The sequence below is a fragment of the Schistocerca americana genome, chromosome 9, assembly GCF_021461395.2.
Source record: "Schistocerca americana isolate TAMUIC-IGC-003095 chromosome 9, iqSchAmer2.1, whole genome shotgun sequence".
Taxonomy (NCBI): Eukaryota; Metazoa; Arthropoda; class Insecta; order Orthoptera; family Acrididae; genus Schistocerca; species Schistocerca americana.
The window spans coordinates 108,413,942-108,436,708 of record NC_060127.1 but is presented as its reverse complement, the minus strand read 5'-3'; the positions used below and the strand labels follow the sequence as shown (position 1 = coordinate 108,436,708).

The window sequence follows — 22,767 nt, the reverse complement described above, 5'->3', positions numbered from 1 at the left end:
TCATATAAACATGGCTATTCACATCACAAGTATGTAGTATGAGAGCAGTTTGAAAAGTTCACAGAATCGCCACCAGATGTCAGAGCTTGTGCAATGAGGTTCCCATGTAACAATAGGTCATCCTTTATGAGTAAACACATGATGCATAAGTGCTCAAGGTAGAGATCTCTGGTATGGACATTTCCCTGTTGTTGTTCCTGTGTAATGATTTATGAAGATGGAAGCCGCTAGATGGGTGCCACAGTTCTTAATGCAAGATTGGAAGTGCACCTCAATGGAAATGGCCAAACAGTGTTTTTGCTCATCTTCAAAGCAACTGACAAGTTGGTTTGTGACCACAGATGAAACTTATATCCATTACTATGCTCCAGAGATAAAACAACAGTAAAAGCTATGGACACGTGTATTCATCACCAAAGAAAGCAAAAGCTCAGCTGGAAAGGTCGCGGCATCAGTTTTCTGGGATGCAAAAGGTATTCTGCTGATAAATTGCCTTCCTGCAGGTCAAACAATTATGGGATAATACACCCTAACCTGTTGGACTGGCTACGGTAAAAGATACAAGAAAACAGGCCAGGTTCGGTAAGGAAGAAAGTCCTATTTCACGTAGAAGATGTGCACCTATACAGAAGTGTCGCTGCCGTGGCAAAAATGTACAAAGTATGACAAGAATTATTGCCACACCCATGTTATTTGCCCGATTTGGCTCAATCAGACTTACATTTCTTCCCTAAACTCGAAATTTTCCTCGGTGGACAGAGATTCTATTTAGCAAAGAACTAACAATCAAAGCTGATGGATGTTTTTGAGGGCTGGAGGGATCTAATTTTCGAGGTGGGATAAAAGCATTGGAACCTCATTGGACCAAGTGAATTAGTGAACTATACTGCAAAATAAAAAAAGTTTCACTGAAGTCAGTTGTTTCTTTTTATTTCAGTCCCAACATTATTCACACTATGTTTCATACAAATGCATTATTCCTATAATAATGTTTGATCCACCAATTGTAATAGTATATTCAGTTTTATTAGAAACTTTGTTGATTAAAACTAATGAGAAATTGAACCTATCAAAGTGACATGTAAGAGAAGATGTGGGATGAGCTAACAGGTAATCTTAGAAAAACTGACACTACTTATTAGAAAAATAAGACTCCAGACTTTATACAGTAACATGTTCTAATTTTCATCAAACTAATGAACTTAAAAGATAATTGTTACTGGTTTGGAAACACTTAGCTTTCCTATTGCAGATTTAGCCATTGTACTTGTTAGATTCGAACTTTTGCCTTTATACTTTTGTTGATCTAACTCTCCTGGACCAAATGACACCCTTCACTAATTAATTAAATCATCAATTAAGAATTTGCATAAATTATCACAAATGATTACAAGGTTAAATATGGCTGCCGTACTTGTAATTACAGAATTCACAGCGTAGACACAATAAATAATTCTATCATATTTTGTGCTTCCTTAACTCGCAGCTTATTATGTGAATCAAATTATTGTGGATATATATAACTCAGACCAGTTGCAAAAATCTAACCTCACAGTTTGTCAAATCTTTACATAGTTTCTAAAGTACTATAATGTTGACACACTAGTCTTTATAAGGCCAACCCTAACTCAAACTCTTCAGTCAAGCTCCAAAAGCACACGAACAACGTCCATCCAAAAGACTCGTGTAAGCTACCACAATAACAGTAAGTATGTAACAAGTCAATCGTCAGCATACATATGCACAACATCTATGAATGAAAGTAGGAGTAATTTTGTATGTCATATTTCTGTGATCCTTTTCAATCAAAGTTCAGTTCACGCATATCTGTTAACTGTTTAATATTGGAAGGCTACTGCCTTTTTATATTACAGTTTTAATTCCTCAGTGACACCTGTGGATTATCATCAACTGTGAAACTTACTGTGTTCATTAACAGTGTAATTTGATACCAACTCTGGAATATTCATTTGTTAGACTTCATACATCAACGTGCTCTGTAATTGCCACTTTCACTCACAGGAAGTGCCTGCCTGTGAAAAAGTCCAAAATGTCTTCTGTAAGAGCTGAAGCTGTTCATCATAGGGTTAACAGAGGTAATGATTGTGTAACAAATCACATTAACCACAAGCTGAGTAGTGTACATTATTAGGGGATTTCCCATCAAGCCAGTTTTACAGCAATCTCACAAAATTTCTTCAACGAGACATTGGGCACAGATTAGAATTCACAGATAGTTTACCTCTCACCACGTGATAGGGGCCTCATTCTCTATGAAAACTGAAGCCTTTGACACTATATACCTTCAATTTCGAGAGGAAAGTAACTGACTGTCAAAGAATTTATGGAATCACATAGACGTAACTATTGTAGTACTGCCCAGTACGACAAGTAATTAAATTGGTGCCAATGATGAAACATCACTCGTAGTGTCTCTGTTTCCGTTAAGGTGCATAACGCAGGACACACTCCTGTGTTGTCTCGCACCATCGAGTGTCCACTTCCACATTTTGGATAATGTGAATTCTGTAACTGGTTGCAGTTATTGTGGCTGAGCGGGAGCAGTGTGAGGGGAGCTCAGCAATGGAATTGAAGGGGCGTGTGGTTATCCAGTTCCTAACAGCAGCAGGAGTTGCTACAGTTCCAATTTATTGAAGAAGTGTAATAGTTTATGATAATGGCTGTACTGCCATTACCACTCTCTCACTGTGGGTATATAATGTAAAGTTGATGTCCTGGAACTACAAAATTTGATGCCTTGTGAATTTTTTTCTGTTCCCCAAAATAAATTAAGACCTTTTGGGATACCGCTGTGACTTCAATGAAGAAATCCAGATGATGGCAAGATCCTGGTTGCATAAACAGAAATTTGCATTCTTCTGTGACAGCTTTATGAATCACATTCTTCATTGTCAAAAGTGTCTCCAGTAATCTGACGATCTCATTAAATAATAAGAATGCAGTTTAAGAGAACATTCTAGATAAACTTCCTGTGTTTCATTTACTATAGTATACCCACCCAGACACTATACTGTCCACAAAAGCATTATTTATCATTCAAGCTTCATGTATCTCCCTAACTGAGGTTCAAATTACTCATTTAGGGAGAAAATAAGAAAAGTGTCATTATCATTAAATAAAAATCTAGAAATGGACAACATCATAAGAAATAGGGAACTGATAGGATCAAAAATGATACCCAGTTATAAGCCCACGGAAAATTTTCAGAATGTCAAAACTGAAAACTGACTTACACATTCTCCACACGTATCCGTTGGTAGTCCGACAGTATAGCCCCAACAGCCACCGCCTCTACATTCATTTCCTCCTGAAAAAACAAGTGTAACATTTACCACATGATAAAATTCAAACCTGAAATCTCAAATGTACTGAAAACATACGATGTAGTAACAAAGCAGTGTTCACACAGAATCACTGAAGTTTTTTGTAATAATATTGTGCCTTACACACGCGTTTTGATCATACGGTAGGTTAAAAATCTGTTGGCTAAATCACTAACTCTAATTAAGTGCTTATTACTTGGCTTCCTGTGGTGATGCGAGGTTGCCGATTTATCGTTTCCCTTATCAACAAACCCAGACACAGCACATTACTTAATTTCCCCAATACAAAAGTAACAGCCAACTTTAGATGGATCCACAATTTTTTAAATACATTTCAAATTCACTTCTATGGGGTTGATTCAAATGAAAAATAATAATAATTTACTGAGATGAATTCTTTTTGTCAAGGATGCAGACATTCGTGCACTGCAGTTTTCAGCTCTTCATCACTTCTGAGATGCTTGCTTCCCAATGCTTCCTTGGGCAGTCTGAACATATGAAAAATCACTCAGTGGTAGGTCTGGTGAGTAATGTGGGTGTTCAAGACATTCCAGTTTCACAGCCTACATTGCTGCCATGTCTGAATGAGAAGTACAGGGATGAGCACTGCTGTGTTGTAACAAAACACCTGCAGTCACAGTCCACATCGTTGCTCTGGACTGGAGAGTGAAGGTGATTTCGAAGCATATTTGAATACAAATTACTGGTCACTGTTAATACCCTTTCCATATAATGCTCCAAAATTATCACTTTTGCACCCCAAAAGTGAAAGAACAAGGCTTTTCCTGTCAGTCACTGACTGAAAATTCTTTTTGGTTTTGTTGAAGAGCTTATGGCGATACTGACCTGATTCTCGCAGTGTCTCCTCGCTAGCACCACTCCTGATCACCGCAAAACTGAAAGCCTAAATGAGGGTGGGATGGTGTTTGCTTGAAGATGGACACGACACCATTTAGATTGCACTAACATACACATTTATTCTCCGCTAAGTTCATTTATTGAGAAATGTGATTAGGTTGTCAACTACAAAAATTTATCAGCTCACTGAACCAGATCGGCACTTGCAATATCCAACAGTCACAGTCCAGTGGTTAAGTTAACTATTTAAATGTTGCAAAATGAAACAAACTCCACATTTACACGAAAATGTCACAGTGCACACTTAGCACAACCTAGTAGTAATTTATTAGATAAAAAATACACTGTAGTAATTCAATTAAGTCAGCCCATAAACAGAACTAACATGTCCAACAATAGCTCATTTCAATGACAGTAACATTCCTCACTTTTTAACAATCACAACACAGTTCAATTAAAATGTTCCTTAATTTGAGGTATTATAACCGCTTGAAAGTCTTTAAATACTATTATTAATGAGTCTTCCTGTTAGCGGTGTGCATATTTTCACGTACAAAGCATGTACGACTGTGGCGTGAGCTGACACAAGGAGTGCACTCGACACAGGTCTTATGCGTGGCTTTCTAACAGCGAACTACCAATATTGGCCAATGTCTGTCTACTTATACCAGTTGTGAGAATGAACTGTTGTTTTGAATACTCTATAATCCTTTGAAAATTGGTAAAGCTGCATTTTATTGATTCAGATAAACTGGAATGGCTAATTAAGGCTTGTAGAAAATGTTGATGGTTAGAAATTTAGAAAAATATACGCACACTATAATTAAACAATGGAAAAACCAGGATGGAATGTAAAAATATTAGCCTGAGACTGCAGTCGTGTGTGTGAGCTGCATTTGCATGTGTGTGTGTGTGTGTGTGTGTGTGTGTGTGTGTGTGTGCGCGCGCGCACGCGCGCAATTGTTGACGAAGGCAAATGGGCGAAAGCTGTAATTGTGGGTGTCCTTTTGTTGTGCCTATCTGCGACTCAGCATCTCCACTATATAGACACTATAATTCTTACGCAATATGTATCCGCTCATTTACACATATAAGTGTCATACTGCAAATTAGGGTAAATTACATGGAATTGTTAAATAGTGAGTTTATTAATCCATGCTGTATATCGTTCTGTAGAGAAAAAATAAGGTAACAAAAGTAGGTAGTCAAAGTTTTACATCTACATCTACTCTCTGTGAACCACTGTGAGGTGCATGGTAGAGTGTACATCCAGCTGTACCAGTTATTGTTTAAATGCTCTGTGCACACTGTAATTAATCTAATCTTATCCTCACGACTCCTATGCGAGTGTTATGTAGGGGTTGTAGTATATTCCTGGAGTCATCACTTAAATCCGGTTTTTGAAACACTGTCAGCTGACCTTGTCAGGATAGTTTTTGTCGATTTTCAAAAATCTGCCAGTTCAGTTGTTTCAACAGCTCAGTGACACTCTCTCATGGGTCAAACAAGCATTTGTGCTGCCCCTCTCTGTATATATTCAGTATCTTCTGCTAGTCCTGTTTGGTACAGATCCCACAGATGTGAGTAAAATTCTAGGACGGGTCGCACAAGTGATTTGTACGCAATTTCCTTTGTAGACTGACTGCATTTGCCTAGTTTTCTACAAATAAACGCAACTATGTGACCTGCTTTACCAAAGAGTAAGCCTACATGACCGTTCCACTTCTACATCTACATCTACATGATTACTCTGCAATTCACATTTAAGTGCTTGGCAGAGAGTTCATCAAACCACAATCATACTATCTCTCTACCATTCCACTCCCGAACAGCGCGCGGGAAAAACAAACACCTAAACCTTTCTGTTCGAGCTCTGATTTCTCTTATTTTATTTTGATGATCATTCTTACCTATGTAGATTGGGCTCAACAAAATATTTTCGCATTTGGAAGAGAAAGTTGGTGACTGAAATTTCGTAAATAGATCTCACCGCCACGAAAAAGTCTTTGCTTTAATGACTTCCATCCCAACTCGCGTATCATATCTGCCACACTCTCTCCCCTACTACGTGATAATACAAAACGAGCTGCCCTTTTTTGCACCCTTTTGATGTCCTCCATCAATCCCACCTGGTAAGGTTCCCACACCGCGCAGCAATATTCTAACAGAGGACGAACGAGTGTAGTGTAAGCTGTCTCTTTAGTGGACTTGTTGCATCTTCTAAGTGTCCTGCCAATGAAACGCAATCTTTGGCTCGCCTTCCCCACAATATTATCTATGTGGTTTTTCCAACTGAAGTTGTTCGTAATTTTAACACCCAGGTACTTAGTTGAATTGACAGCCTTGAGAATTGTACTATTTATCGAGTAATCGAATTCCAACGGATTTCTTTTGGAACTCATGTGGATCCCCTCACACTTTTCGTTATTTAGCGTCAACTGCCACCTGCCACAACATACAGCAAACTTTTCTAAATCGCTTTGCAACTGATACTGGTCTTCGGATGGCCTTACTAGATGGTACATAACAGCATCATCTGCGAACAACCTAAGAGAACTGCTCAGATTGTCACCCAGGTCATTTATATAGATCAGGAACAGCAGAAGTCCCAGGACGCTTCCCTGGGGAACACCTGATATCACTTCAGTTTTACTCGATGATTTGCCGTCTATTACTGCGAACTGCGACCTTCCTGACAGGAAATCACGAATCCAGTCGCACAACTGAGATGATATCCCATAGGCCCGCAGCTTGATTAGAAGTCGCTTGTGAGGAACGGTGTCAAAAGCTTTCCGGAAATCCAGAAATACGGAATCAACCTGAGATCCCCTGTCGATAGCGGCCATTACTTCGTGTGAATAAAATGTCCCTATTAAGTGTTACACTCAAGTTTTTGTATAAGTTTACATATTCCACCTGTGATTAACTAAGATTTTATTCATAGAATATTAAGTATTTTTTTCATTCATTTTGTGAAGTGCACAGTTTTGGATTTATGAACAGTTAAAGCACATTGCCAATCTTTGCACCACTTTGATATCTTATCAAGCTCTGACTGCATATTTGTACAGCTTCATTCACACTGAACTCTGTTGTGGTATCTGCATCATCTGCAATAAGTCTGAGGTTGGTACTAAGTTCACAAGATCACTAATATCCAACATGAACAGCAAGGGATCCAAAACACTTCTCTGGGATATATTCAAAGTTACTTACGCATTTGTCGATGACCCTCCATCTGAGGTAATGTGCTGTGTCCGTACCAGGAAATTCTCAATCCAGTCACGTATGTCATCTGATACCCCATACAACTGTACTTTTGATTACAAGTGTAGGTGTGGTACACAGTCAACTTCTTGTCAGAAATTAAGAAGTACTGTGTCTAACTGACTGCCTCAATCCATTGCTTTCTGTATGTCATGTGAGAAAAGTGAGAGTTGAGTTTCACATGATTTAAGTTTTCAAAATCTATGCTGGTTGACATGGAGGAGGTTATTCTGCTCGAGATACCTTATTACATTTGAGCTCAAAATATGTCCTATGATTCCGCAACAAATCAACGTCAAGAATATTGGACGGTAGTTTTGTGGATCACTTCTACTATTCCTCTTCTAGATGGGTGTGACTTGTGCTTTCTTCCAATTACTGAGCACAGTATCTACGATAGATTATAGTTAACAGAGTGGCTGTAATTGGGTAAAGAATCTGATAGAGATTCCATCAGGCCCTGTAGCTTTGTTCAATTTTAATGATTTCAGCTGTTTCTCAATGCCACTGGCACTAATATCTACTTCACATGACTATTCAGAGGTACAAGAATTGAATTATGGCAATACTCCCATGTTTTTCTTTGTGAAGGAAGATTTGAAAACAGAGTTAAGCATTCTGCTTTTGCTTTCCTTCTTTCAATCTCAGTTCCTGTCTTGTCCACGAGTTCCAAATCTAACAGTGATTACGGCAAAATCTGCCGTGGAAAGTGGCAGTGGCTCTGAACTTGTGTTATTTTTGGAACTTAATCAGATTTAGATGATTGCAAACATGTTTAGCTTTTGAATGGTGTAAGACATTATATGGGACTACTAGACGATCCAGTAGGCAGATGTCATCATGCCTCAGACCTTGCTAGCAAAATATATGTCTTTAACTAAAATTTTTTATTTAGTGTAACTGAAATACCGCAAACTCATTCATGTAATTAGACAACAAAGAACAAAATATTTCCAAAAGTCAGCTTCTACCAGCATTTGCATGCATCTGTAAATAATTCGTGTCAGTATTTTCCAGTTCTGACTGATGGTTCAGTAGTAATCATACCTGTCAGTATCAACCTTCTATGGAACAGGAATTATTATGTTCTTCTTGTAATCTGACGGTGCTCCACTTGCTTAACATGCATTGCAAAGCTGGTGACATTATTCTGACATGGCTTGCTCTAGAAAGTATCTCATTAATTCTGAGAGAATGTCGTCTACTCCAATCTGCTTCAAGTCTTTTAGTGCTCCATTAAATTCTTCTCGCAGTAACATATCTGCATCTTCACCTACATCCACGCCCCTTTCCATAACATAGTCTTTGGAAATTTCTTTCATTTGTATAGGCCTCCTATATATTTCTTCCACCTTTCAGTTTTCCCTCCTTTGCTTAGTATGGGGTTGCCATCTGAGCTTGTGTTATTCATACAGATGCTTACATCTTCTCCAGAGGTTTCTTCGATTTTCGTACAGGGGCCACATATCTTTTCCACAATGAAGTACACTTAGATAGCTTTGCACTTCTCCTCTACATTCTCTTTTGCTTGTTTCATCTTTATCAATTCAATTCAGTCTTTCATGTTATCTTAGGATTTCTACTTGGCCTCATCTTTTCACCTCTTTAATCTTCTGCTGCCTTCAAAATTTCATCCCTCAAAGCTACTCATGTGTCTTCCACTGTACCATTAAAGCCCCGATTCTTTAAAGAATCGAACTCACATGCATAAAGCAACTTCAAACCTCTGATTAAATTAAACATGAGTTAGCCCCAAATGTATTAAATATATGTCCTTAAGCATGTTAGTGAGAAACAGTTTGAAATTACGATTAAATCTTGTTGCAAGTCACTAAGTACTCTTATTCTCAAACACTGGATGAACATAGTGTTGTGACTCGCCAATCATTCAAAGCGCCACCGCGCAATTACGCGCGTCCTCTACGTGCAGCGTTGTCTGCCACCCATGCAGCAGCTGCGCCACCTAAGCGGCCAGCCGAGCAGCGGCCGCCAGACTGGGACTCAGTGCTCATTCGAATGCTAACGTGTACACATGTCTTGCTTGTCAACTTACTCTGTGACTTATATGTGTTGTGTCGTTCTGAAATATATATGTTAAACTTGATGTTATAACAATTGGCGATGAGGATGGGATTTTTCCTTTTCATCATTGACCCACAGGGTTCCATGGCTACTGTCGAGCAACTATTGCAAAATCTCCTTGAACAGCAAACGCTTCTAACATCGGCGATTCACGATTTCGTCGCGGCGTCAAATGCGGGGCGTTTCTTGTCGTTGGCTGTACCTCCTTTTCTTCCTTATGACGAGACGGCGGAAGACTGGTCTGATTATGAAAAACGTCTTCGACAGCACTTCTTGGCATTTCATGTCACAGACGAACAACCATGTAAGTCTCTGTTCCTTTCCTGGATTTCACCTCAAATGTATCGGTTGTTGTCGCAATTGGCTCCTTTGAAGGATCCTGCGTCTTTGTCCTTTGCTGAAATGTGCTCACTTCTGTCTGTCTATTTTCAAAAGCAAACGCATGTGGTAGCTTCTCGTGTTGCCTTTTATCGTTGTCAAAAACAACCGAATCAATCCTATTGGGCTTGGGCTGCTGAACTTCACGGCCACAGTCGAAAGTGTCAATTTGTTACTGACGTTCACAAAGAATCCTATGCCGATTCCATGGTACGGGATGCTATTATCCGGTCGGCGCCCGACAAAGAAGTTCGGCAATGTGCCCTTCAGTTGGCGAATCTGACTCTAGATGAAGTTCTCTCCATTGTGCAGTCTTTTGAAATTTCTCGCACCGCTGGGACACAAATAGAGGCGTGGGGTGATGTCGGGGAAATACAACCTCTGTGCGCAGTTGACGATGCATGCGGCGTGTCCCCGCCGGCCGACGTGGCCGCAGTGCGCTCCCACGCGCAGCCTCAGCCTAGCCGTAAACAACCCGCTAAGAAACTGCAGCAAAACCCCCAGCAACTTCCTTTATGTCCGCGGTGTTTTACGAAACATTCACACGAGGATTGTCCCCAACGTTGGGCTGTGTGTCACAATTGCAAAAAGAAAGGTCATGTGTTTTCCGTTTGCAAATCCGACCGCATACATGATGTTCATGAACATGACGCTGATTCTGATTCTGTGTTGTCTGTCAATTGCACTTCTTCCCTTTCAGGGTCCTTGTTCGAGATGTTCGCATGCAAGTGGATACCGGTTCTGCTGCCACTATAATTAATTCTCAGATGTATCTTCAGTTGGGTTCTCCACTCCTGTCACCTGTCACTCGGCAATTACGAACGTACAATAAACAGAAGATTTCTCTCTTGGGACAGTTTAGTGCTGAGGTATCTTACAAATCCGTCGTTCGCACTGTTCCCATATTTGTGGTTGACCAGAGCAATGCAGAAAATCTTTTTGGTTTCGATGCCTTTCGCGTTTTTGGGTTCTCCATAGATGACTCTGTCAATATTGTCTCTGATGCTATTCCTTATGCTCAACTGGATTCCTTGTCAACAACATTTCCGTCCCTTTTTTCTCCTGGGTTAGGCCGTGCAAACGACTTTGAAGCTCATATCACGCTCAAACCCACTGCTCGGCCTAAGTTTTTTCGGGCTCGGCCCATTCCTGTGGCCCTTCGTGATTGGGTAAAACGGGAGTTGGATCGTCTCACTACTTCAGGGGTCTTGCTTCCTGTCACTTCCAGTGAGTGGTCCTCTCCTGTCGTTGTCGTTGCTAAGCCAAATGGTGATATTCGTCTCTGTGGCGATTTCAAAGCCACTGTAAATGCTCAATGCCTCATCGACACTTACCCTATGCCCACGTCCTGAAGAACTGTTCACTAAACTTGCTGGAGGCCAGTATTTTTCTAAAATTGACCTGTCAGAAGCTTATCATCAACTTCCTCTCGACACTGCTTCCCGGCAGTTTCTGGTCCTTAACACGCCTTTCGGCCTCTATCAATACCAACGCTTGCCATTCGGGGTTGCTAGCGCCCCTGCTCTCTTTCAGCGATTCTTGGAACAATTATTGCTCCCTGTCCCTGGGTGTATCAATTACATGGACGACATTGTTGTCACTGGCTCCACCACTGAAGAACATCTTCAAAATCTCCGCACACTTTTTCATGTCTTACAGACTGCCGGTCTTAAGTGTAATCTTCATAAATCACAATTTTTTCAGGCATCTATCACGTTCTTGGGGTTTCAACTCTCTCGGGATGGTATTCGTCCGCTTCAGCAAACTGTCGCTGCGATCGATACCCTTCCTCGCCCTACATCTGTTAAGGAACTGCAGGCCTTCTTGGGAAAAATAGCATACTATCACGAGTTTTTACCACCTGCAGCTTCAGTGGCTCAGCCGTTGCATCACCTGCTGCATAAAAACGTGCCTTTTCACTGGTCCGTGTAATGCGATGCGGCTTTCCAGAAATTGAAGACTAATCTCAAACAGGCCCCGTGCCAGGCTACTTATCGACCTGGCCAACATCCTGTTCTTGCCACAGACACCTCTCAATACGGGGTCGGTGCAGTCCTTGCACACCATTTTTCTGACGGTTCGGAACAACCCATTGCTTATACCTCCAAAACTCTCACGGATGCCCAACAAAAGTATTCTCAAACTGAAAAAGAAGCTTTGGCCATTATTTATGCTCTTCATAAGTTTGGTGTTTTTCTCTATGGCTCAAAATTTCATCTTGTTACGGATCACAAACCACTTGTTTCCTTGTTTCATCCATCAACGTCACTTCCCGACAAGGCTGCACACCGCCTCCAGCGTTGGGCTCTTTACTTGTCTGGTTTCAATTATGAGATTCATTTCCGGCCAACAGCTCAACATGCAAATGCTGATGCTCTGTCTCGCCTTCCCATGGGTCCTGATCAGGCATTCGATAGGGACGAACTTTTGTGTTTCCACCTGGATGTTGCTGAGCAACGGGTTGTGGACGGGTTCCCCATCACTGGGGACAGGCTGGCGGCTGCTACGGGTTCTGACCCTACCCTCTCCCGGGTTTTACGCTGTGTTCAGAAGGGTTGGCCAGATCGCCCGTCCGCTAAGACTTCTGATCCGTAGCGGAACTACTACGCTTTGCGCTACCGCCTCACGGCTAGGGATGGTGTTATCCTCCTCTCCACTGACAATGCTTCGCCGCGTGTTGTGGTACCTGCGTCTTTGTGTGCTTCGGTCTTGCGCCTCCTTCACCAAGGGCACTGGGGTGTGTCTGGCACAAAATCGCTGGCACGCCGTCATGTGTACTGGCCTGGCATCGGCTCTGAAATAGCACACATGGTGGCTGCCTGTGGCCCTTGTGCGTCACAGGCCGCTGCCCCGAAGCCATATTTGTCACCGTGGCCTTCGCCTGAGAAGCCCTGGGAGCGCATTCATGCTGACTTTGCGGGACCCTTTTTAGGTACTTATTGGCTCCTCATAATTGACGCCTACTCTAACTTTCCTTTCATTGTCCGTTGCAGGTCGCATACCACCGCGGCAACCACCAGTGCTCTCGCCCGCATTTTTTCTTTGGAAGGCCTCCCCTCTACTCTTGTTACTGATAATGGTCCGCAATTTGCCTCTTCCGAATTTGCGGATTTTTGTGCTCGTCACGGCGTTATGCATGTCACAGCCCCACCGTTCCATCCACAATCCAACAGTGAGGCTGAACGACTGGTCCGTACATTTAAGGCTCAGATGCGGAAACTTCTGACTTCTTCTGCTGCTGATGATGCGCTTCTCCAGTTTCTGGCGTCTTACCGTTTCACCCCCATGGGCGACCACAGCCCGGCTGAGCTCTTACATGGCCGACAGCCCCGCACGCTACTTCACCTTCTGCGGCCTTCCACCTCACGGCCGCGGGTGCCTTCACTTGGCCGGTTCACCGCCGACGACCTCGTCTGGGTACGGGGATATCGCAGGCGGCCAAAATGGAGCCCGGGCCGCATCTTAAGACACCGTGGCAGACGCCTGTATGAAATCCAGATGGACATGGGTGTTGCAGTGCATCATTCGGACCAGCTTCGGCCTCGTGTGCCAGCAACGCCTGTTCCGAATGCCGCTACACCACTTTTGGCCCTACCTGACGCTCTGGATCTTGGCATCTCTCAATACTCACAACGCAGCCCTCTCACCGTCATCGCAATGCCAGCGCAAGAACGGACGCCACCAGGAGATGTGCCTATGCAGGAACCGGATGACCATCCTCTGTCAGAGCAAATCTACTCGCCTCCTCCTCCAAAGGATGCCGACACATCGCCCATGTCTCCCGTTATATCAACTAGACTTGCCGCAACGGGCAGATTGGTGCAGGGGGCCCCAGCAGATTCGACCCCTACGTCTCCTGTCATCTCGACCCGTTATCATCGAGGCACTTCCGTCCGTACGGGAAGCCACCTCCTCAAGACTTTACAGAGAGTCAAACAACGCCTGTGGACGTTAGCCATCTTCAGGACACCTCCATCAAGACCAGTGCAACAATTTCAAAGGGGGGAAAAGTGTTGTGACTCGCCGATCATTCAAAGCGCTGCCGCACAATCACGGGCATCCTCTACGTGCAGCGCTGTCTGCCAGTCATGCAGCAGCTGCGCCACCTAAGCAGCCAGCCGAGCAGCGGCCGCTAGACTGGGACTCAGTGCTCATTCGAATGCTAACGTGCACACATGTCTTGCTTGTCAACTTGATCTGTGACTTATATGTGTTGTGTTGTTCTGAAATATATTTGTTAAACTTGATGTTATAACACATAGTCTGGGTAATTTTCACTTCATGAGCTACAGCGCCTCAAGATGTACACACTATTTCTAACTGCAATACTTATCCCACTGTGTTAAATCTTTAACACAAGATTATACCTCTTAATGAGCAGAATATGAGAGTCAATAATCGTATGAAATACTGTAAATTACATTTTTTGTTGATGCTGAAAGCTGTTAGATAGCAACCTGCAACTGAGACTGTGCAACATGGACCAGGTTAGCCATTTAGTAGTATACAGGGTGTTTTGAGAAAACTTTTACGAACTTGGGGGACAGTTTAATTATACCAAAACACGAAAAGAATGTCTAAAAAACATGAGCTCTAAAATCCATACCTTAAGAGCGACGAACACGTGCTCATCCTCGATACTGTGAAACAACACGTCTACTGCAAGCTCTTCGCTTACCATATTTTGGGGGGAGGTAGTATGGGGAAAAAAAAAAAATCAGGAAATGTGAGCCCTAAAATGCATACCTTAAGAGCTAGGAGCACTTTTTCAATAGAAAGATGTGTTTCACAGCAGTGAAGATGAGGAGGTGCTCAGCTCTTACGGTATGCATTTTAGAGCACATGTTTACTGGACATGTTTTTTTAGTTTTGGTGTAAGGAACATGTCCCCAAAGTTTGTTAAAGTATTCCTGAAACACCTTGTAGGTTGCTTAACCATGCCTGTGCCAGTTAATCATTACCTAACATTATTTTGAAACTCTCCACCGCCAATGGTTCTTCCAATTTAGCCAGGATCCATCTCCTTAGTTTCCGACATTGATCCAACTTCTTCAGTTTTAATCTGCAGTTCATGACCAATGAATTATACTTTAAAATCTGGTTTCAAAATCTTTGTCTTGCCATTTATATAATCTATATGAAATGTTCCAATGTCTCTAGGTCCCTTCCATGTTTTACACATTCTTCTGACATGTAACTATGTGTAAGCGACAATTAAATTATGCTCTGTGCAGAATTTTACCAGTAAGCTTCACGCCATTTCTTTTTCCTAATCCACTTTCTCCTAGTATTTCCCTTAGTTCCCTATTTCTACGGTCAAATTCCAGTCCCTATCACAATTAAATTTTTACTTCCCTTAATGACATGAATAACTACTGCTTAATATACATATTGAATAGTAGCCTACAATCCTGTCTCATTCCCTTCTCAATTTCTATCTCCCTCATAAACAAATAACCTTTCAATTGCTATATTTCATCCGTAACATCTACAGATTTCAAAAGAGTAACTTCCATTGTGTTTGTTGTGGTCTTCAGTCCGAAGACTAGTTTGATGCAGCTCTCTCCATGCTACTCTATCCTGTGTGAGCCTTCTCATCTCCCAATAACTACTGCAACCTACATCCTTCCAAATCTGCTTACAGTATTCATCTCTTGGTCTCCCTCTATGATCCCCCCCCCCTCCCCACTTCCTTCCAGTACTAAATTGGTGATCCCTTTATGTCTCAGAATGTGTCCTAACAACCAATACCTTCTTTTGGTCAAGTTGTACCTCAAATTTCTTGTCTCCCCAGTTCTTTTCAAGACACAGTCCATTGTATTCAATTGCTCTTCTAAGTCCTTTGCTGTCACTGACAGAATTACAATGTCATCAGCAAACCTTAAATTTCTTATTTCCTCTCTCTGAAGTTTAGTTCCTACTTCAAATTTTTCTTTTGTTTCCTTTACTGCTTGTTCAATGTACCGACTGAATAACATCGAGGATAGGCTACAACCCCATCCTACTCCCTTCTGAACCACTGTTTCCCTTCATGTCCATCGGCTCTTATAACTGTCATCTGATTTCTGTACAAGTTGCAAATAGCCTTTCGCTCCCTGTATTTATCCCTGTCACCTTTAGAATTTGAACGAGAGTATTCCAGACAACACTGCCAAAAGCTTTCTCTCTAAGTCTACAAATACTATAAAAATAGGTTTGCCTTTCCTTAAGCTATCCTCTACGACAAGTCGTAGGGTTAGTACTGCCTTGCATGTTCCCACATTTCTCCGGAATCCAAACTGATCTTCCCCAATGTCAGCTTCTACCAGTTTTTCCATTCGGCTGTAAAGGATTCGTTTCAGTATTTTGCAACCATGACTTATTGAACTGATAGTTCGGTAATTTTCACACCTCTCAGCAAGTGCTTTCTCTGGAATTGGAATTACTACATTCTTCTTGAACTCAGAGTATTTCACCTGTCTCAAATTTTGCACACCAGATGGAAGAGATTTGTCATGGCTAGCTCTCCCCAAGGCTATCAGTAGTTCTGCCAGAATATCATCTACCCCCAGGGCCTTGTTTCGATTCAGATATTTCAGGGCTCTATCAAATTCTTCTCGCAGTACCATATCTCCCACCTCATCTTCATCTATGTCCACTTTCCTTTCTACAATACTGCCTTCCAGTTGTTCTCTCTTGTATAGACAGGCCCTCTATATACTCCCTCCACCTTGGAGCTTTCCCTTCTTTGCTTAGGACTGGTTTTCCAACTGAGCTCTTGATATTCATGCAGCTGCTTCTCTTTTCCCCAAAGGCCTCTTTAATTTTCCTGTAGGTGGTATCTATCTTTCCCCTAATGAAATGCATCACTAAATGCCTAAATTTGTCCTCTAGCCATTCCTGGTTAGCCATTATGCACTTCCCATCAATCTCATATTTTTGATGTTTGCATTCCCTTTCATATGCTTCATTAGCTGCATTTTTAAATTTTCTCCTTTCATCAATTAAATTCAATAACTGTTGTAGTATCCAAGGATTTCTATTAGGTCTTGTCTTTTTACCTATTTGTCTTCTTCTGCCTTCGCTATTTCATCTCTTAAAGCTACCCATTTGTCTTCCACTGTATTCCTTTCCCCTATTCTAGTCAACTGTTGTCTAATGGTCCCTCTGAAACTCCCAACAACCCCTGGTTCTTTCAGTTTATCCAGGTCCCATCTCCTTAAATTGCTACATTTTTGCAGTTTCTTCAGTTTTAATCTACAGTTCACAACCAATAAATTGTGGTCAGAGTCCACATCTGCCTCTGGAAATGCCTTACAATTTAAAATATCGTTCCTAAATTTCTGTCTAACCATTATCAATCTGAAACCTTCTGGTGTCTACAGGCCTCTTCCACATATACAGCCTATTTTTTTTTATGATTCTTAAGTCAAGTGTTAGCTTTGATTAAAATATGCTCTGTGCAAAATTCTACCAGCTGGTTTCCTATTGAATTCTTTTCCTTCTCTTGCTTTTTCTACTATGGAATTCCAGTCCCCAATCACAATTAAATTTTCATCTCTGTGTGAGTGTATGCTTTCCCGGCGTATACAGCTGGCGAAGAGTTCTCGGGCTTCCAGCCGGGTGGCGGTGTCTTCAAACAGCGACGTTTCGACGAGTGACATACTCATCATCTTCTGGCGAAGTGCCGAGACTTTGCGGATGCCGCGCACCCGCTTCCCCCTCCACCTCGCCCGCCGGCTCCTCTGGACCCAGCCTCCCGCGGCCAGGTGGTGGGGGGCACACCGCAGGTATAAAGGGACCGGCATCCGCAAAGTCTCGGCACTTCGCCAGAAGATGATGAGTATGTCACTCGTCGAAACGTCGCTGTTTGAAGACACCGCCACCCAGCTGAAAGCCCGAGAACTCTTCGCCAAATTTTCATCTCTTTTAAGTATCTGAATAATTTCTTTTACCTCATCATAAATTTCTTCAGTCTCTTCATCATCTGCATTGGCTTGGGCTTCATGTCTGTCTTGGCTATGATAATGCGTTCATTGTAAATAACCAACAAATTTACCACATCATCACCCAGCAAAATGAGCACACATGCTGACTGGGTCCTTAGAGTTGCAAGTTAAAAACTGTGATTCCTAAACTTCCTTTTTCATTTACATTGTACTCCACAAGCCACCTAATGGTGTGTGGCGGAGGATACCACCAACTGATCCCGCTCTTCCCTGTTCCACTGGCAAATGGTGCTTTGAAAGAGTGATTCTCATTAAGCCTCCGTATCAGCTCTAATTTATGAAATTTCTACTCATGGTCATTTTGTGAGATGTGTATGGGGAGGAGTAATACATTGTATGACTCTTCCTGAAAAGTGCTTGCTCGAACATGAACACAGGAAGCTGTGAAGGGTGCTGAAATTAGCTAGAATGCCACGCCTTGAAAATGAAGGACACAAAGGGCAGAAACACTAAATAGCAGTAACAGACGGGGGAAACCAGGCACTTAATTCCACAACTAGGGTTATTCATTTGTATATCAAGCGGTTCAACTCATTAAGCATACCTTCACTAAAGCCAGAAGTTCATGAAGATCTTCCACTTCGTCACTGGGTGTGGGTGTGTACTGTGGCCCGCAGTTGATGGCGACACCACTGATAGCTCTTCGGAAGAGAGGCAGGCCGACCGCCTCCGCAAACAGCTCCACCCCCTGGTGGCCCACACACTGGTACATGTAGCTGTCCAGCTCCTCTGCACACAAGGCAACAAACAAACCTTTCAGAGCCAGCTCTCTCTCTCTCTCTCTCTCTCTCTCTCTCTCTCTCTCTCTCTCTCTCTCTCTCTCCCCCCCCCCCCCCCTTCCACACCTCTTTCCAACTCCAAATGCTAGGCTTCCTGTAAACAGTGTATCAAGGTTCATAATTCGTACGGGGAAAAATATCTCAACAATGAAAACACTGCCACAGAAATATGAGCCACATCTGAAAAGGTGATTGGAACAATATGTAAGTGATGTGTGTAAATAATGCATACAGAGAGACTTGTCAAGAAGTGCTGCACATTATTATTTTTCCCGTCTCAGGTTTTCTCAGCATGGTTGATTAATGGTGTACTTCAAGGTGTTCATTTGGTTCACATAGGTGTCTGTGCCTCAGTTCGAATATGATTTTCACATATGACAGCACACTTCTGCATAAAGATCTCATTAGAGTACATTGATAGCTGTACAAGCCAGTATCTTTGATAATGTTTATCTCTTCAAGGTAGATACATTCATCTGTCACACAAAATTAAGAAGAAACAGCTCAGTTGTTCAATTATTAAGAAATTCAACATTTCGCAGTCTAGGGTCGGTGGTGCCGAGAGCGCTTGTGTAGCCTTACTAAAAATAAAATTTAAATTTCTATAATTTCATAATTGTCACTGATTTTATTACTTATTTAAAATCAGACTCTGAGAATCAACTTCGAAAAGATATTTCAGTGCCAGCTTACAGAGCACAGCGGCATCATTCCTGACCACAGGTGAAGTCACAGATGTGCAATATTTTGAATAGGTAATTTTTTTTATCAGCTGGATGGCTCTGGAGATGAGGGCACAGTGGGTGCCAGAAGTTGAACACTCACTTAGTTATAAACAGTGATGTGAGACCAGCGAGTTCACTGTCTGGCTGGAGTACAGTCAGTGAGTACACATAACACCACAACTTGCAGCGCCTGAAGATGATGACTGGATAGATATACAAGGGGGATTTGATACGTCCAGCAAAAAAAAAAAAAAAAAAAAAAAAAAAAAACATGTTGCTTTTGTAAACAACTCAGCTTACTTCTCAAGACAGTATTCTTTCAGGGATATACACTTGGTTCAGCAATCTACCAATATTTTCATTCCATCATAAAAAATAGGTTCTGTCAAACTCTGCAAAATATTCCTGGACTGCAACTATCACATCTTAGTTTGATGAAGCTGACTTCCAACAAGCCAAAGTTTCAAGTTAGGGAGTAGGAAGGAGTCACTTGGGGCTAAGTCCGATGAATAGGGTGGCCCAGGAACCAACTCCAAGCCGAATTCATGTACTTTCACAACTGTTATCCGTGATGTGTTGGATGATGTATTCTCCTGGTGAAAGAGCATTTTTTTGTGTGCCAACCTTGTTATTTTTTCCACCAACACAGATTTCAGACAGTCCAACAAAGAAACATAATAGGGTCCAGTTATGGTTCTGCCTTTTTCCAAGTAATCTGTGAGGATTATTCATTGAGAAACTCCCCCCCCCCCCCCCCCCCCAAAAAAAAAAAAAATAAAAGTGGCCATCACCTTCCCAGCTGACAAAATGGTCTTTGCCTCCTTTGGTGCACTTTCACCAGTTTTTGTCCATTGTTCTGATTGCCATTTTGACTCTGGTGTGTAATAATGGATCCATGTTTCATCAACAGTCACAACTTGTCACAAAAAGTCTTGCGCACTGCGATTGAACATCTCCAGACACTGTGTAGAAATACTGGGCCAGATGTTCTTTTGGTCAACTGTGAGCATCATGCTTCTTCACAGCCAATTCTCCATCCAGGAATTGTGCACTCACTCAGTTGAGATGCGTAGGCTCAGCAATTTCACAAATTTTTATTCTGTGTTCTTGGATTTCGTCAATGGTTTCCCTTGTGGGGAACTCACAAGTGAATAGCTGGCGAACGCTTCATCTTCAGTGCTTGTCTGACCTCATTTAAATTCATTAACCGCAAAATACATGACATTCAATGATGGTGCAGAGTCCATGTGAACTTCACCCAATTTTGTTTTGATCTGTGTGGCAGTCTAACCCCTCAAATGAAAATATTTAACAACAGCATGAAACTCAGTTTTCTGCACTTTCAATTGCAGACACCACACTACCAATTCAATTCAGGCAGCTGTCAACAATGAACTATATGCCATATAGTAGTAGCAGTACCAGTAGCAGTTAATGTTGTTTATTATTTTTGTTGTATTCTTCATTCTGAAAACTGGTTTGACACAGCTCTCCACATTAACCTACCCTGTACAAACCTCTTCAGCCCTCTACAGCAGCCTACAGCAATTTGAATCTGGTTTCCCCCCTTGGGCGAAACGATAAAATACCTGACGGCTTACCAGAGAGGACATTATCATCGTTGATAAAGAACGTCCGTCCTCAGAGACCAAAAACAGGAAAAGTTAACGTAATATTGGTAAACTGCAGGAGTATCCAGGGCAAGGTTCCTGAATTAGTATCTCTTATTGAAGGAAATAGTGCGCATATAGTATTAGGAACGGAAAGTTGGTTAAAACCGGAAGTGAACAGTAACGAAATCCTAGACACAGAATGGAATATATACCGCAAGGATAGGATAAACGCCAATGGTGGAGGAGTATTTATAGCAGTAAAGAATTCAATAATATCCAGTGAAGTTATTAGCGAATGCGAATGTGAAATAATCTGGGTTAAGTTAAGTATCAAAGGTGGGTCAGATATGATAGTCGGATGCTTCTATAGACCACCTGCATCAGCAACCGTAGTAGTTGAGCGCCTCAGAGAGAACCTGCAGAACGTCGTGAAGAAGTTTCGTGATCATACTATTGTAATAGGGGGAGACTTCAATCTACCAGGTATAGAATGGGATAGTCACACAATCAGAACTGGAGCCAGGGACAGAGACTCTTGTGACATTATCCTGACTGCCTTGTCCGAGAATTACTTCGAGCAGATAGTTAGAGAACCAACTCGTGAAGCTAATGTTTTAGACCTCATAGCAACAAATAGACCGGAACTTTTCGACTCCGTGAATGTAGAAGAGGGTATCAGTGATCATAAGTCAGTGGTTGCATCAATGACTACAAGTGTAATAAGAAATGCCAAGAAAGGAAGGAAAATATATTTGCTTAACAAGAGTGATAGGGCACAAATCGCAGAATATCTGAGTGACCACCATCAAACGTTCATTTCTGAGGAAGAGGATGTGGAACAAAAATGGAAAGAATTCAGAAACATCGTCCAGTACGCCTTAGATAAGTTCGTACCGACTAAGGTCCAAAGCGAGGGGAAAGTGGTATAACAATCATGTACGAAAGGTACTACGGAAACAAAGAAAGCTTCATCATAGGTTTAAGAGTAGTCGAATCATAGCTGATAAGGAAAAGCTGAACGAAGCGAAAAAGAGCGTAAAGAGAGCAATGAGAGAAGCATTCAACGAATTCGAACATAAAACATTGGCAAACAATCTAAACAAGAACCCTAAAAAGTTTTGGTCATATGTAAAATCGGTAAGCGGATCTAAATCCCCTATTCAGTCACTCGTTGACCACGACGGCACCGAAACAGAGGACGACCGAAGAAAGGCAGAAATACTGAATTCAGTGTTCCGAAACTGTTTCACTGCGGAAAATCGTAACACGGTCCCTGACTTCAGCCGTCGCACGGACGCCAAAATGGAAAATATTGAAATAAACGATATCGGAATTGAAAAACAACTGCTATCACTTAGTAGCGGAAAAGCATCCGGACCAGACGAGATACCCTTAAGATTCTACAGTGATTATGCTAAAGAACTTGCCCCCTTTCTATCAGCAATTTATCGTAGATCGCTGGAAGAACGTAAAGTACCTAGCGACTGGAAGAAAGCGCAGGTCGTTCCCATTTTCAAGAAGGGTCATAAATCAGATGCGAATAATTATAGGCCTATTTCGCTTACGTCAATCTGTTGTAGAATAATGGAACATGTTTTGTGTTCTCGTATTATGACGTTCTTAGATAATACAAATCTCCTTCATCATAACCAACATGGATTCCGCAAACAGAGATCATGTGAAACTCAGCTCGCCCTATTTGCCCAAGAAATTCACAGTGCCGTAGACACTGG

The 22,767-nt window shown here is 41.9% G+C and overlaps 1 protein-coding gene across 1 annotated transcript in view; it reads right to left on the bottom strand.

Annotated features, from left to right (window-relative positions):
* The window catches only part of LOC124550927 (diphthine--ammonia ligase), a 139,034-nt gene that overhangs the window by 98,135 nt on the left and 18,132 nt on the right, over positions 1-22,767 (bottom strand). Inside the window, exons 2-3 of the mRNA XM_047125723.1 lie at positions 18,462-18,646; positions 3,255-3,328 (exon numbers count right to left, since the gene is read on the bottom strand). Of these exons, the coding sequence (XP_046981679.1) occupies positions 3,255-3,328; positions 18,462-18,646 (259 nt within the window). The remainder of the gene's footprint in view (positions 1-3,254; positions 3,329-18,461; positions 18,647-22,767) is intronic.